General features: G+C 39.6%; 1 protein-coding gene across 1 annotated transcript in view; it reads left to right on the plus strand.

Moving 5' to 3' along the window:
• LOC124287462 (ultra-long-chain fatty acid omega-hydroxylase-like) overlaps positions 1-7485 on the plus strand; it is a 102800-nt gene extending 95315 nt beyond the window's left edge. The window contains exons 9-12 of the mRNA XM_046724015.1: positions 1646-1758; positions 2787-2952; positions 3460-3525; positions 7014-7485. Of these exons, the coding sequence (XP_046579971.1) occupies positions 1646-1758; positions 2787-2952; positions 3460-3525; positions 7014-7122 (454 nt within the window). The 3' untranslated portion in view covers positions 7123-7485. The remainder of the gene's footprint in view (positions 1-1645; positions 1759-2786; positions 2953-3459; positions 3526-7013) is intronic.
• Positions 7486-18060: the final 10575 nt, after the last annotated feature.

The raw sequence follows: 18060 nt of genomic DNA on the forward strand, positions 1-18060 counted from the left end.
ATCGACTGAATGGGTCACGAGGTTACCTAAGGTGGTGTCGGCAATCAACCATGAAGTCACCCGTCTCACCGGTAAAAAGCCGGCAGACGCTATCAAACTAAAATCAATAGTTGCACAGTCGGCCGCTCCTTTGCGTGGGAAGGAGAAACAGATACCAGACAGGGCCCTAGTGAGGTATCTATACCAGCCAGGGGAACACGAGGGTGATAGCCGTAAGCGAGCCACCGATCCTATATGGTCAGTCAAAACTTACAACATAGATAAAGTGGACATTAAAGCAGACGAGCCTAACTTGTACTACTTGAGGGATGGGCCGGGCAGAGGTTTTGTAAGAGAAGAATTATTGATCGTACCGTGCGGCACAGTGTTACCGCGATAGTGTCACGTGATCAGGAAAGTGCTAGTTCAGGATAGACCCGTTAAACCCGAGATGATTCAGCTATGTCCCCGGTAGCTCAATCGGTTGAGTGGTGCGCCCATTATGTATAGTTTCGCGAGCTATACATGTGGGTTCGTATCCCGCCGTTGCCTCAGGAGATTCCTTGCAACTTTGTGTGATGTGAGGTGTTTCGGTAAGGAATCAAGATCATATCAGTTGGGTCGCTTAAAGCACTTAGCTGAGAGGGCACTCTCATGGTGAGAGAAAGGCAGCCGGCACAATTCCCAAGGGGAGGAAGCGCAACATCATCTTTTCGATTTCACCCTTGGGGAATTGTGGCTGCCGGGGACATTTTACTACTTTTTAGAACCTTTCTATCTTTCTATGTCATAGCGGCACGTTATACGCAATCCCACACACTTCAGCCGCGGGAGTTCGTATCCCGCTAGCGTCCCAAACTTTTTTATAGTAGGGGTAATGGTAGCAAGAGCTAAGGGTCCGACCAAAGCCTTATTTGGGGAATAAGGCTTTGCAGAGGCTTTTGTTGGACTTGGTCCCGTACAATCATTCCCTCTACTACTGGTTGTTTTGATGTTTATTTTTACTTATTCAGGTACAACCCCATGTGAAGGAAAACCAAGTTCTATGGATAGTCAACTTCTATATTGCAATGAATGCGACATTTCAGTGTAGGTACTAACAAACGATCATTATTTTGTTGTCACGTTTTGCTATGTCTTATGAGGGGGGACCACTTGCTGGTAGAACAGCCAGGTAATCAACACGGGTGTGCAGTGCAATTTCAATTTCACATGTACAACTTGCACACCTGGCTGTTCTACCAGTAAGTGGAACCCCCTCGTAAGACTTAGCGAAAAGTGACAACATAATAATGGTCTTTTTTTTAACAACTTTTTTATTCGGGTGTCCAAAATTATGAGACAAATGATCAGAGTTGGTCTGTCGATTTCATGTGACTTTGCAAAATTTGGTTTTGTTGCAATTATTTGTTTTTGTGTTAGTGAGCAATTCATCGGTCTAAAATGAAATCAAACGGACTACAGTACCTACACCGAAACAGCGCACTCATTGCAATATAGAAGTTCACTATTAGAACTTGGTTTTCCCCTTTACAACTTCTAAAATGCCTCACAAAGAAGTTAACCTCATGTGAGTCTGGCCTGATAGAATATTTCAGTAAAAACTAAGCAGCTATGTGGTTTTGATTTTCCTGTTCAATGACTAATACTTTCTCCATTCTTTTAGGGAAGATCTACCCAAGCTGGAATTCTTTTCTCTGTGTTTGAAGGAGTCGTTGAGGAATAGAACGCCTGTTCCTTTCATCGAGCGCGAGCTGACGAAGGACACAGTCCTTGGGGGTATGTTCTAAGTATATCCTTGTGAATCTAGTTATTTGTAGAGGATATGAAGCCACAATGTATTAAATAATAACCTTTTATTCAAGTATTTAAATAATATATGGCCTGATGAATTTGGATGTTTTTTTAATAGATGAAATGAGATCTTACATTGTGTTCCATTAAAACAACAGTGCTTTCAATGAAGAGGTTGCAGTTTGAGATTCAGTACCTGTAAATATTAATTGAAACTTACCCTCTAAACTGGAAACACAGTTGTGGCTTACTGCCATTCTCCATGACACAAAGGGGCGGTGGGGTAGCCTAATGGTTAAAGCGTTCGCTCCTCACGCTGAAGACCCGGGTTCGAATCCCCACATGGGCACAATGTGTGAAGCCCATTTCTGGTGTCCTCCGACGTGATGCTGCTGGAATATTGCTAAAAGCGGCGTCAAACCAACTCAGTCAGTCAGTCCATGACACAAAGAGGAAAACAAAGATAATTTCTTTGGTAGAAGCATATGCATGTGTTCATGAATGCACATACATTTAGCAATACTGTAAATCTTGAAATTAATACTGTAAATCTTGAAATTTATTGAATGAAAAAAATGTGATTCATCTTTCATCGCATGAATTTAACTTCACATTTATGTTTAGAAAATAACAGTCACCAGTTGCATTAATTTGGATGTGCATTAATTTCAAGATTTACAGTATTTCAACTGTGATAGTGTACTTAAAGGAGTAAACCTTCCTGTGACAGTTCTGTGATTGATATAATGCATTGACATGCCATAAACCAAGTCACTGAATGAGACCATCCATGTTGAGGATCAGTTCTAACCTAGAATCCCCACACAGCTGACAGATGTACACTAAACCACTGGACACAGGTTGCATATGATTATTTATCACTGATTTGTCTAGAAGCTGGTCTGAGGATTCTTGTTTCTGATGTACCTGAAGGGCACTTGCTGTGGCCAATATGGTTCACATATATGGCTCGAGATATGAAATTTTAGTCCCTGGACCCATGTTTTCTTCAGGGTATGACGTTCCCAAAGGTTCATTTGTGGCTGTGCATCTATACAATCTGTGCCACAACCCCCATGTGTGGGATCGACCCCAGGAGTTCTATCCTGAGAGATTCCTTTCTGAAGAAGTGAAGGCACAGGACCCGTTTTCATATGTTCCCTTCTCTGCCGGATCAAGGTATTTACTCTGGAGATATACATATCTATGTCATATTTTGTCACAATGCTAAATTTGTAATGGAAAGACTGAGAAAGGAATTCTTTTCCAAAAATGTTACTTTCAAAGTCCTTAAAATCAGATGATTAAGTCAGAGGTAGGTATTGTGATTTAGAACCAGACCAATCAAAATTAAGAATATTTTTTGAATTTCTGATAGTCATAATTTTATTTACACCAGTCCATACAAACCATATGTAAATGTACATTTGGTTAAAATGTCTGATTTTTAACCCAAAACATATTTCATTTTTGTCTCCATTGGAAGTAAACCTTTGCTGCATGTGAGGAATTAGAAGGTCAACGGCCATATTTCCATCTCAGATGGTGTTGCTGATTGTGTCCCCCACTGTGATATTGCTGGAATATTGCTAAAAGTGGCGTAAAACCATACTCACTCACTCACTTTAATCAAAAACATATTTAATTTTTGCCTCCTTTCTTAATCCCTGTCTGTGTCTATTTTAGGAACTGCATTGGGCAGAACTTTGCTATGCATGAAATGAAGGTCGTCCTTGCACGAATACTACACAGGTAAGTACGTTTCAGTGTCCTTCTACTGTGAAAGGCAGGACATAAGATTTGTGATTATGATGTGGTACATTATCAGTTTCAGCAATATGACAGGAGTATATGTGGTTTGTGCATCCTGTATTAGGAACTGCACTGATAATGGTACAACTTACTATCTTGCCTACTTTATTGAAAGGTGATTTTCTTTGATCTGTAAGCAATGTACTACTTTATGCTTTTCAGTGGAATTTGTTCTCCTACTCACATGTTTATTTCCCTCCCAGTACTTTATCAAGATCATATGAACCAATCAGATTCAGCAGTCAGAGAAGATAAGATAAAGGTAACATAATGTCAGTTGTCCGGCATCTGGCCTTCTGTTGTCCTCTTATAACATCTGTTCTTTTTGGGATTACGCTTTCTGAGTAAAGTGCTGATTCTAGTACATTTCTGTGTTTGGCGTGTACAGGACCCTAGCACCTAAGTGACCGTTCATAATTTATTGCCAGAGGGAGTGATGATAATTTTAAGGGGGGTCACCCATTTTGGTGGTGGTGGTGTGTGTGTATGCGTGCATGATCAATTTTGTACCCTTGTACTAGGGGGGTCATCAATTTTGTACATAAATTGTACATAAACATATTTAAAATTATGCTAAAAAAAATATCGGAAGGGGGAGGTCATTGATTTTCTACATGACATGCAGGGGGTGGGTGGGTTTCACTTACTTTGTACATAAGTTTTTGGGGGGTCAGTCACATTGTACACGCTTCTCCGTAAAAATCATCATATCACACACACACACACACTCTCTCTCTCTCTCTCTCTCTCTCTCTCTCTCTCTCTCTCTCTCTCTCTCTCTCTCTCTCTCTCTCTCTCTCTCTCTCTCTCTCTCTCTCTCTCTCTCTCTCTCTCTCTCTCTCTCTCTCTCTCTCTCTCTCTCTCTCTCTCTCTCTCTCTCTCTCTCTCTCTCTCTTCCACAAAAAAGGAAGTCTGACTACTGGCAGTCTAGATAACCTACTTTGTGTTCCTCTCTGAGAAGTGTGGTAGGTGCATCATGCCTGAAGCTATGAATACACATTGCCTTTTAGAAAGTGGTGAAAGGTAGTTCTTAAAGTGGTTCATTTAAGGTTGAGTGAAATGGGTTTAACATTAATGCTCGGAGTTTTTGTACTTAAATAGTCATGTACATATGTGTATATGTGTAAGTTTGTGGCTGTACTAGTTAGATACTGTCGCTGGTATTATAGTGCTATATAGTAATTATGATATTATAGTGAATTCTAAGATGCCTAGTGGTTAGAACAATCGGAAAAAAAATACATTATCAGACAATAAAGGTATAGTTTTTTGATGACGTAACAATTGAATGACGTTATCCCGTCACTGCGCCATTCTAGTGTGCCCCCTCGTAATCAATTATTTTACATTACGTCACAATGTAAGTGACGTCACGATGCATGTCAGTTGTCATCGCCTCGTACGGCCTCCTACAGTAAACTACTCCGTTGCATCCCGTTTCTTGGTTTGCATTTGCTTCACGCAGCTAACATCACTGGTGGAAACATTACGTTTATGTTTTACGACGGTTAAAATGTGTCAATTCGACTCACCACGTTTTCGGCATTGACGGTAACGTTCGCAATGTTTACATACCCACAATGCAATCGTGGAATGTAAACTGACTACTCAGCTTCATCTGGATGTACTGATCTAAACTTACGTTGGTAGTAGAAATGCGACGTTCATATTGCCCCATATGGTTTTACGTTAATGACAGATGTAATTAAATAATTCAGAGAAGATATTTAATCCGAACGTAAACCGTCATCAAACTGTTATCATTTGTTTTTTCTGGTAACGTTAGGTCTTAACGTAGGGGAGCTGACACATCAATAGAACAGCGCACCAGTTAGCCCTGTCGCGAGGATTCTTAACTTAGGCCACCGACACCGTCGTTTGTTTTCTGCCTTAAATTAATCGTAATTATCCTTAGAAAGTATTAAATTTAGCATCTTAGAAAAGATGTAAAGTTAAGCTCTACCCCAATGTGTTTTGTAATAAAGTATAGTTTTGCCCTGAACTATTATAACATCAAAGCACTTTCGGACTACCGTCCTCGTGCTTTAATTAAAATAGTTCAGGGCAAAACTATACTTTATTACAAAACACATTGGGGTAGAGCGAACTTTATAACTTTATAACATCAAAGCACTCGGACTACCGTCCTCGTGCTTTAATTATAATAGTTCAGGGCAAAACTATACTTTATTACAAAACACATTGGGGTAGAGCGAACTTTATTTCCTAAACAACATGCCACAGTTTAGCATTGATACCCCACTCAGACAGAGAGTGTGGATTCTGATCAAATCAGTTCAAGCTAATCAGACCCGTGAAGATCTGGGTTAGAATTACTCTTCAGTAGCCCATGCTTGTCGTAAGAGGCGACTAATGGGATCGGGTGGTCAGGCTCGCTGACTGGGTTGACACATGTCATCGTATCCCAATTGTGTAGATTGATGTTCATGCTGTTGATCCCTGGATTGTCTCGTCCAGATTCGATTATTTATAGACCGCCGCCATATAGCTGGAATATTGCTGAGTGCAGCGTAAAACTAAACTCACTCACTCACTTCAAGCTAATCAGTTCTTGCTATGTAACCTTCATGGTGAGTGTCAGGCATGGAAACAATAAATAAGTTTGGACCACCAGCCTTCTGCTCTCAGAGCAGACACTTTTAACTAGACAAAGGCCGGTGTCCTTTATTCACTGTCTGTCTTCATATTGTAATGGAACGGCCAAGGACTTGTCGATAACTACTAGTAGACAAACTACAAAAATATAATGGATGCTGCCACCAGACAGAAAATTTGACAAAATACATACAGGTTTAGGGAAAATATATCACAAGAACCTGACAAATAGTGAATATCGAAACTGACGAAATGCAGATGGATCACACAAGTAGATAAAGTTCAAATAACGAGTTTATTGATTAAGCATTGAACTGAAAATACTAGGTCTCAACACCATACCGACTGTCATCTTGACGGACTACATTGCTCGTCATCCAGGTGGCTGTAGTAGTCCCTGTCCCACTCAGATTGAGAACCCTGGACAGATTAAAACCAATTAACTGTACAATAAACTTTGAAACTTGAAAGTGCATGAACTTGCAGCAACCGGAACTGGGTCCATATAATGTAAACTATACATTCCGGAAGTCATGTGACCCAGAATGAAGCCAAGGAGGCCACACCTCCGACAGCTGTCAAAATGTGACGCAAGTAAGAATGAAGCTGAAACTTAATTACAACTTAAAGTGAAATACGTAGGTTTCAGCTTTAGACGATCCCAGTAATCCCTGGAGAAAGAAAACCCTTGGCAGAGACTGCAACTGGATAATGTAAACATAGCAGGTTGGAATGACCTTGGACCTAGATCAGACATGAATTTTTGTTCCAATATTTTGATTCATTATTGACAAAATCGTGTTTTCTTCAAGGTTCACCCTTCGCCTTGATGAAAATCACGACATCAAGATGCTGACCTTAGCTGTATTGAGAGCAGAGAATGGAATCAAGATGTATGCCACACCAAGGACGCCTGCCTGAGGGTGCCATGAAGTATGCCTCACTTCCATTGGGATTTGTACAGTGTTACAGGAATTATAAATGTGCTTTAGCTTCAGCTTTCTTGTTTGTCACTATATTCTCTCCTGTCATGTCTGTTTCATGTTCACAGTGTGTGTTCTGTTAATGATGTAATGAAACAGGTTTTCAATTAATTGTGATGTTATCATTGTGCTGGTTACGCCACCTAGATTTTAATTGTGATGATAGTATATTCTTTATCAATATAGTATTTCAAATTTGTCTGCAGGGAATTACCTTGAGTCCTGTATTTGAGGGTCCCTTGAACTCATACTTTCAAGGGTCCTGGACAACAAAATGGGGTTCCCAGACACTTAAATATTATTATTATCCTGAATAAAATATTTTGGGGTTTCCATGGCACAAGTTCGACTTAGACTGAAATTGGTGGTAGTGCTCTTTTTCGAGCAGAACTCTAAAACCGTTCAATATGTCTTCACCAAACTTGGCACATAGATAGATCTGGTGGTGTAGTGGTGCCTTTTGGTAGTTTTGGAATTCTGAATAAAATATTTTTGGCGTTTCCATGGCAACAAGTTCGACTTAGCCTGAAATTGGTGGTAGTGCTCTTTTCGGAGCAGAACTCTAAAACCGTTCAATATGTAGATCACCAAACATGGCACATAGATAGATCTTGTGGTGTACTGGTGCCTTTTGGTAGTTTTGGAATTCTGAATCAAATATTTTTGGCGTTTCCATGGCACAAGTTCGACTTAGACTGAAATTGGTGGTAGTGCTCTTTTCCGGAGCAGAACTCTAAAACCGTTCAATATGTAGATCACCAAACATGGCACATAGATTGATCTGGTGGTGTACTGGTGCCTTTTGGTAGTTTTGGAATTCTGAATCAAATATTTTTGGGGTTTCCATGGCAACAAGTTTGACTTAGACTGAAATCGGTGGTTGTGCTCTTTTCCGAAGCAGAACTCTAACACCATTCAATATTTCTTCACCAAACTTGGCACATAGATAGATCTGGTGGTGTACTGGTGCCTTTTGGTAGTTTTGGAATTCTGAATAAAATATTTTTGGCATTTCCATGGCAACAAGTTTGACTTACACTGAAATTGGTGATAGTGCTCCTTTCTGGAGCAGAACTTTTAAACCCTTTCAATACTCTCCTTCCACTTTTCTATGTACACACCTAAATATTTGACATAATCATAACTCGTAGACATAATCATGAAGAGTATTTTGCCATTGCGGGGGATATTGATGACTTTGTCTTCTTGTTAATACTGCTATTGTATTGTGTATCATGATCATCACATTGTTACAGTAATTAAATTGCAAATAATACCATAACCCAGCTAGTAGCAAATTCGGTGATAACTTACTGTCGCTTTATTGGAATTTTTATAAAAAGTATTTCGACTTTTTCTGAGTCACTGTGGATAAATAAATAAATTTTGTTGCATCCATTGTCAATTTTTCTGCATATAGGACGCAGGAATTCACGTCCTGTAAATCCCTGTGTCTGTGTAAATACACTAGTCTTTTGATAATAATCATATTAGGAACCCATCACTGTCTCACTGTGCCAAACCTTATTATTTCCCCCCTCCATTTCACCCTTATTGTAGTGTTGTTGTGCTAAATACAGTAAGGCTATGTTTTCCACAAGTTCGAATCTTACTGTGGGCTCTTTTAGACCTGTTTCTATCAAAGTGATATATTTCTATAGATTACGCATCAGTAACACCCAATATTCATAAAAAATATTGTAAGGGGCAGAATGTGTATACAAAATACCTGTCCTAATTTCTTCAGACAAGGTTAAAGGTCACATGCAACGTAAAACACAACTTTGCAGATTCTGATACCTTTCGGTATGGACTTACCGAAACAAAGCGTCAAAAATGCAAATTCAACTTATAAAGTTGAAAAATAACGCGATGAAAAACACCGCGTGAAATCGGAGTTCAAACGTTTCACTAATTTTCCCCATACTTTTCTGTTTCAACAGCTGGGCTGCGCTCATAGCACGTGCGCAGTGAAATAGGTTCGCGCAACTTGGAAGCGGGCTGTCTGGTGAATACTCGGTGAAGGCTTTGGTGTGAGCTATTTTCGTAATGTTTTGTTGATATCTCACAGGCGCGAGCTTTTTATATGTTATGACAGTAAATAAACTGTTTATATAATTTCATTTGTCTATTTCACCACACGTTCTTCTTACCGAGTCACTTTCTCAGTTCGATACTTAAAAGCAATGTCATTATTTAGCGTTGACACAATTTCTAACTGTGATATAGATATGTCGCTGTCACAGACAAAACTCAATGTCTTGTTTTATTGACACCTGTGTGTCTGCCTGCCTGTCTGCTAATGACAACATTCAATACACAACTGCGATCACTGACCACTTGCAATTTGAACTTAACACCAATCAGGCTATACACCATAAACAAAATGCATTGATTTATGGCCCGAGTTCGGCCTCTGTCACATTATGTAATTACACAGACACGCAGGTGTGATACTTGAACACATGACATGTTATGATGTCTGTTGATTGCAAAATGTTATACACAAAAAATGAGCATGTATTTACAAAACCTAACATCTCTATATATACACACACAATGAGCCGTGAAGACGGCAACTGCTAATGAACCAGCCGTTACATTTGAGTGCACACCCACCCGCTCTGACTGGGTTCGGTATCCCGGCTGCTTCGTTTCGAGGGAGGTAAACCCAAGTACAAAATATTGCACTTTTGATTTGCGATTATACGCTTATAATTTTGTTTATTTGTTTTTTCATAATCAGCAATGCATATTATATGTCATGAAGAAGTGATAATTGTGTTTTAATTATGTTTGATTTTTTGGTTGCATGTGACCTTTAAGCTTTTGTATATAATAACACACAGTAAACTATGTTTATATGGAACATGATTATAACAAACTGTTTCCTCCGGTCTGCATGCTGAGTATTTTAGTTGAAATGTGAATAAAGAACAATGGTTATGATGAACTAAAATTAGTGGACCCTTTGAGTCTGTTTTAAGGAACTAAAATTAGTGGACCCTTTGAGTCTGTTTTAAGGAACTAAATTTAGTGGACCCTTTGAGTTTGTTTTAAGGAACTAAATTTAGTGGACCCTTTGAGTTTGTTTTAAGGAACTAAATTTAGTGGACCCTTTGAGTCTGTTTTAATGAACTAAAATTAGTGGACCCTTTGAGCCTGTTTTAAGGAACTAAAATTAGTGGACCCTTTGAGCCTGTTTTAAGGAACTAAAATTAGTGGACCCTTTGAGTCAGTTTTAAGGAACTAAAATTAGTGGACCCTTTGAGTCTGTTTTAAGGATCTAAAATTAGTGGACCCTTTGAGCCTGTTTTAAGGAACTAAATTTAGTGGACCCTTTGAGTTTGTTTTAATGAACTAAAATTAGTGAACCCTTTGAGTTTGTTTTAATGAACTAAATTTAGTGGACCCTTTGAGTGTTTTTATTATGGAACTAAGGAACTAAATTTAGTGGACCCTTTGAGTCAGTTTTAAGGAACTAAATTTAGTGGACCCTTTGAGTCAGTTTTAAGGAACTAAAATTAGTGGACCCTTTGAGTTTGTTTTAGCCAAAGTTTACTCCATATGATTATGATAAAAAAAATTCATCCACTGCAAGCTATTAGTTGATTCAGCTGTTTTCTTGCCTGATCTCAATTGAACTGGGCTTAGTGGTGAATGAGACTATAATGTGTTTGTGATAACAGAACTGAGATAATTTATCCTGGATTTTTGTGGATTCCTGATCACAGTTTTTGTTGTTTCTCATCCATGTTCATGTCTAAGCTTTTGTAAATAACACTCAGAAAAGTGTTTCTAAAGAACACACTTATAACAAACTATTTGTTTGGCGTCGGCCACATGCTGTGTATTTCCGTTGAAACCGAATTAAAATTTGTGGACCCTTTGAGTTCGTTTTAGCCATAGTTTACTCCATATAATAATGATTAAAATATATTGCATGGTATTAGTTGATTCAGGTGTTTACTTGCTGCTAGTTGCATTATCTCAATTGAACTGGGCTAAGTGGTGAATGAGTCTAGTGTATATTAACAGTAGTAAGATAATTTTACTGTACGGTTTTGGATCCTCGATCATGTTTTTTGTTGTTTATCATCCATGTGCAGCTTCAGAATCACAGAAATTCACATGCTTTTAGCTATTGTGTATATTGTCACATTATCATTCACTTGGGTATTGATTTTTTCTTTTGGTATTCAATATGTTTTATACCCTTTGTGTCTGATCTGTAGACATTTCTGTTTCTGCTAGAAATGCTGATTCCGTCGACTTTGTAGTTTGTATCTGTTTATGCGTATTTGTTTGCAAGCAGCTCAAAATTTTGTTAATGATGATTTGATTTGTATATTTACACAAATGTAAACAAATATCTGTTGCTTTTTCAATTTTCTTGTCTTTTAGTATGAGGTGTCATGGCGGGAAGTCATTGTGCTCTTGGAGAGGTCAGGTCAAGGTTGCAGTTAGTTGTTTGCAGTGAACTTTGCATGTCTTTTGCATGTAGTCATATGTGACTTAAGCAGTGAGCAAAGACAAATTATTTTCAGTTTAGTAATTCCCCATGTAATTGTTGTGTAGTGTAAATGTTGTTGACGATTTTGAAAGATGAAATCCATATTATGTCTGTATTTAAACATTGGATGCAAACTGTACTATTACAATGATGATTGTTTTATGCTCTTGTCTTTCATTATTGTGTTGACTATAGAATGGCGATTTGTTAGCAAGCCTAGAAGGTTTTTTTTGAGTGGTTAGAAAATCCTCTTTGTCTTCCTATTCAATAACAATCATATGGATCAGTCTATAGGTTTCTGATTACACTCATTTCATAAACCGTACCATGGAGTGTGCATTTAAGCATTTAAAAAGTGTTTTCCCATCATGGTTATTGGCTAAAAATAGGTACTTTGCAACAGATGACAATCACAACTAATTTCTCTTAATTCATGATATTTATCTCATACAAGTAATTTGTATGGTTGTCTTTGTTTTGCTTTATCTCATAAGACTCCAGCTCAAACCAAAGCCTGTGAATGAATTGAATAGGTTCACAATATATATGATAATATACAAGTCAAAGAAGTTAAGAACAACTTGATTCATTCATATTAGTACAGTGAGTCTGCCGTGCCATGAATTACTGTCCTGTCTGAAACTGTATTCAGTAGCAGATATATGTAACAGGACTTCCAGCATGTTATCAATGATGTGGATTCAATGTTATGAATATTTGATCTAGTCTATACAAGTGTTGTACAATTATATGTTTACAGATATCAACGAATGCATCTTACCAAGTAATGAAGATTGCACACCTATACAAATGTATATTGTCCATGATTACCTTGTTGTTTTCATGGCAAATGCTGCAAGAATGTACCAGTATTGTAATAGTAAAAGCAAATTTGACCAAAGCTTGAATAAAATGTTTTCGAATTGTTAGAGATTGTTTCATATGTTACATAGTATGTTTGATATTGTTGGTAGCATCCTTGCAGTGATGGCATCTAGGAATTTGAATCGCATCAAACCCACTATTTAAGTGTACTGACATGAATCATGAAGCTACCTCACCTTTCCTTTGTATCAGGACAGGAACTACTATACATGGGCCAGTTTAGGTGCCTAGTGCCTCATGATGGTACTCCTCTGTGGGGACTCTTGGACAGAATTGGTCCCAAGTACCTCATGTTGGCCCTACCCTGTGGGGATGCTTGGATAGAATTGGTCTCAAGTACCTCATGTTGGTCCTACCCTGTGGGGATTCTTGGATAGAATTGGTCCCAAGTGCCTCATGTTGGTCCTTCTCTGTGGGGACTCTTGGACAGAATTGGTCTCAAGTACCTCATGTTGGTCCTACCCTGTGGGGATTCTTGGATAGAATTGGTCCCAAGTGCCTCATGGAGATCCTCCCTTGTGTTCATTCTAGAATAGAATAGAATTATTCTCAGAACTTCATGTTGGTCCTTCTCTGTATTGGTCCTCATATTGGTATTCCCTTGTGATTCCTGGTTAGAATTGGCCCGTAGTATATAATGTTGGTCTCCCTTGTGATTCTAGGTTACAATTGGTCTCCGGTACCTCATGTTGGTCTCCATTGTTGTGATTCTAGGTTACAATACCGGTAGGTCTCCATTGTTGTGATTCTAGGTTACAATGGGTCTCGGTACCTCTATGTTGGTCTCCCTTGTGATTTTAGGTTACAATAGGTCTCCTCATGTTGGTCTCCATTGTTGTGACCTCATGTTGGTCTCCATTGTTGTGATTCTAGGTTACAATAGGTCTCCGGTACCTCATGTTGGTCTCTATTGTTGTGATTCTAGGTTACAATAGGTCTCTGGTACCTCATGCTGGTCTCCATTTTTGTGATTCTAGGTTACAATAGGTCTCCGGTACCTCATGTTGGTCTCCATTGTTGTGATTCTAGGTTACAATAGGTCTCCGGTACCTCATGTTGGTCTCCATTGTTGTAATTCTAGGTTACAATTGGTCTCCGGTACCTCATGTTGGTCTCCATTGTTGTGATTCTAGGTTACAATAGGTCTCCGGTACCTCATGTTGGTCTCCATGTTGGGGGCGAACTGGCTAAAGTGCCAGGCTAGTGATCCAGCGAGATTGAGGTGACGGGATCGAGCCCACCTGTGACCGGGTGTAAAAACCTTGGAGTCAACTTTGTGTGCAGACTCTTTCAGTGTTGTCACAACCCCTAGTGTACAGTACACAACCCTGTGCACTTAAAAGAACCCACGAATCTGTTGGTATATGACCAGATGGTGGCCACATGAATACGTGCAAACCCCCAGTTGTGGGAACAGCAACGTGCAGTGAACTTGGACAAAGTACTGTGACTATGTGTCCCAGTCCACCCAGCTGTGAATGGGTACCTCGTAAGGATGGGTATGCCACAATAACTCGGTGAGCCTAGTTGCTGCAAGAGTTGTATGCTCCCAAGGGAGTTGAGATTGACAATACGATGTGCCGTTGAGATTGAAATCCAGTGAACGAGGGGAATACAAAGCAAGCGCAAAGAGTCCTTTCGGAGATTTGCGCTATATAAATGCTATCCATTATTATTATTATTATTATTGTTGTGAATCTAGGTTACAATAGGTCTCCGGTACCTCATGCTGGTCTCCATTGTTGTGATTCTAGGTTACAATAGGTCTCCGGTACCTCATGTTGGTCTCCCTTGTGATTCTATGTTACAATAGGTCTCCGGTACCTCATGCTGGTCTCCCTTGTGATTCTATGTTACAATAGGTCTCCGGTACCTCATGCTGGTCTCCATTGTTGTGATTCTAGGTTACAATAGGTCTCCGGTACCTCATGCTGGTCTCCCTTGTGATTCTATGTTACAATAGGTCTCCGGTACCTCATGCTGGTCTCCATTGTTGTGATTCTAGGTTACAATAGGTCTCCTGTACCTCATGCTGGTCTCCATTTTTGTGATTCTAGGTTACAATAGGTCTCCGGTACCTCATGCTGGTCTCCATTTTTGTGATTCTAGGTTACAATAGGTCTCCGGTACCTCATGTTGGTCTCCATTGTTGTGATTCTAGGTTACAATAGGTCTCCGGTACCTCATGTTGGTCTCCATTTTTGTGATTCTATGTTACAATTGGTATCCAGTACCTCATGCTGGTCTCCATTTTTGTGATTCTAGGTTACAATTGGTCTCTGGTACCTCATGCTGGTCTCCATTTTTGTGATTCTAGGTTACAATTGGTCTCTGGTACCTCATGCTGGTCTCCATTGTTGTGATTCTAGGTTACAATAGGTCTCCTGTACCTCATGCTGGTCTCCATTGTTGTGATTCTAGGTTACAATAGGTCTACGGTACCTCATGTTGGTCTTCATGTTTGTGATTCTAGGTTACAATAGGTCTCTGGTACCTCATGCTGGTCTCCATTTTTGTGATTCTATGTTACAATTGGTATCCGGTACCTCATGCTGGTCTCCATTTTTGTGATTCTAGGTTACAATAGGTCTCCGGTACCTCATGTTGGTCTCCATTGTTGTGATTCTAGGTTACAATAGGTCTCCGGTACCTCATGCTGGTCTCCATTGTTGTGATTCTAGGTTACAATAGGTCTCCGGTACCTCATGCTGGTCTCCATTGTTGTGATTCTAGGTTACAATAGGTCTCTGGTACCTCATGTTGGTCTCCATTTTTGTGATTCTAGGATACAATAGGTCTCCGGTACCTCATGCTGGTCTCCATTGTTGTGATTCTAGGTTACAATAGGGTACCTCATGCTGGTCTCCGGTACCTCATGCTGATCTCCATTGTTGTGATTCTAGGTTACAATAGGTCTCCGGTACCTCATGCTGGTTCACCCTATTGAATAATTCTTGGTCTCATTGGGATTCTGGGATATGATTGGTTCCTAATACCCATGGTTGTCCCTCCATTGGGATTGGAGCCACACTGATTCGGGAGAAAATATCAAACCTTCAAATCGGGTAATTACTTGGTGAATGAAGCTACTGTATTTTCACTAATATCCTCATTGGCATTAAGTCTCACACACACACACACACACACACACACACACCGGCTTCCCCACTGTTTCCGGAACATAACTTAAAACTACTTGAACAATCTCCACCAAATTGGTATACTGCCTCTCCATATTATGTAGATGTGCCTTTTAGGGGTTTGAGTCTTTTTTCAATTTCATTTTGTTCTGTTTCAATGGCAACAATTTTGGACTTGGTCTTTTTGAAAGTAGAAATTAAAGGAATCAAATGAATTGTTTGAGGTCTCAACGTTGAATTAGGGGAAGGGGAAGACATCTGTTTTTACGAGTGAAAACACTTTCTAGTTATTTCTTGGGATAAGTTCCAAACTTGTTAATATAGATCCCGCCCTTAATACTAGTACTTCAATTACGGTGTTGCATAAACTATTACAGTGTTGCATAAATGCAACCACTAATAAATTGATATAACAACAAACTTATAACATGACAAAATACAATTTTTATTTTCTAATACAGAATTTTGTCAAAATAGTCAACGTGAACATAGACCTGAAATTGCATCAATAAGTGCTTAAACGGGAACCCTTCTTCTCTGAGGTTTCATATATTCCGGATCCTATTAGAATGTACACATCTTTCAACCACGCGCCTACCAGGTGAAATACGGTAATCTTTGCCAATAAAGGTCTCTTTGTGTCTCAGACAGATTTTGATGCCCGTCACAACTATAAGTGTATTGTAAGCGTATTGGTGTAATTTTAAGTATACACAACTTATAGAACAGACCTGCAACTTACAGAACAGGGCCTGGTTGTTCAAAACTCGGTTATCTTTTAACCAGCCGTTAAGTACATTTAACCGACCGTTAACTAATAACAGAGGGTTATCTTGTTGTTCATAACTCTGTTAACTTTAAACAGGTTAACGTGACGTAAAGTTAACACACCTAAGGACCGCCGCTAACTTTTTTAACAGTGTGGTTAGGTGAGGTGAGGTGAAATTGGGTTTTACGTCGTGCTTGAGAATATTTCGCTCATATGACGACGTGCATGCGGGTGTATGTGTATGTGCGGCTGCTTGTACTAGCCCAGACTTAAGCTGGTTTTATAGTGCTAGCCCATGGAGATACCATGCCGCAGTGAAGCATGAATACCCCACTCAGACACATTATACTGACTCCGAGCCGACCAGTCCTTGTTGTACCCATTAATGCCGAGCGCCAGGCAGGGACCAACAAGTACCATATTTTTACGTCTTTTGGTATGACGCGGTCGGGGATCGAACCCGCGACCTTCCGCTTTCCGGAGGCGGTCTAACCGACCTTACCTTCTTCAACACCATCAAATTGGGCCAAGAACAACCAATCATCTGCATGGAGGGCTGGCACTGCAAACTGAAGAAGCTTGGTCCGGGCCATCCAAACATATTTAAGTTCCTTGACTTGATCAAGAATGAACAAGAAGACAATGAACTCACCATCAGACATCTCGAATCTGGGGGCAGACTTGCCCCCCAAGAGAAGAAAGTACCGCCGCCTTGATGAGAGAATCATAGAAGAGAAGAACTTGCTGATCACTGGTGTCAAGACACCCATCGAATACTTCAACACTGTGATGAATTTTGTTGGACTGTAAATTGTCATACTGTAGGTTTGTTTAGTGCTATGAGTACTATCAAACTGTATATAAATATTTATACTATGTATTGGATTTTGTTGGACTGTAAGTTGTTTTACTGTATGTTTAGTGCTATGAGTATCACCTTACTATCAAACTGTATATAAATATTTATACTATTTAATGTCTTACCAAGTGTTACCTTGTTTCTTGCTACAGACTATACCTTAATCCCCCCTTTGTTAACTAATTGGTCATGGCCTGGTGGACCCAGACTCTAAACAATAGATGTAGGGAATGTGAGGTGTCCCCGTCGTATATATCGCGAACCAAGTAAGTACTAAATATTTCACGATAATCACACTTGTATATCGCCGGTGCATTGTGTACTGACCGTGAGCTAGCCCGTGCCATTAGTGGCATTAAATCTTAACAAACTTACATTATGGTACTTGCAACCCCGATCAATTATCCCTTGTTGTTAATAATAGCCATAATTCCCATGATCACGGACACAACATTGTCTCTTCGTTTGTCCATTAATATTGGTATGTTCACATCTCTCCTTGGATGTTTATTTAAAACAACATCTATACTGTCTGGTGTTCCGGCCGTTTGTGTGCGGAAGACCGCGGGCCGGATGTTGGGCTCTTAGGAAACGCCCTGTGGCTGAGCTGGATCTCAGCTCATTGTTTTCTTTCTATTTATTGGGTAGTTGTTGTTCATATGTTATTTTATAAACGTTCCCGGGAGAGTGATGCCCGTGCTGTCCTTGAA

This window comes from Haliotis rubra, unplaced genomic scaffold, assembly GCF_003918875.1.
Source record: "Haliotis rubra isolate DU_JTF1 unplaced genomic scaffold, ASM391887v1 Scf400, whole genome shotgun sequence".
Classification (NCBI taxonomy): Eukaryota; Metazoa; Mollusca; class Gastropoda; order Lepetellida; family Haliotidae; genus Haliotis; species Haliotis rubra.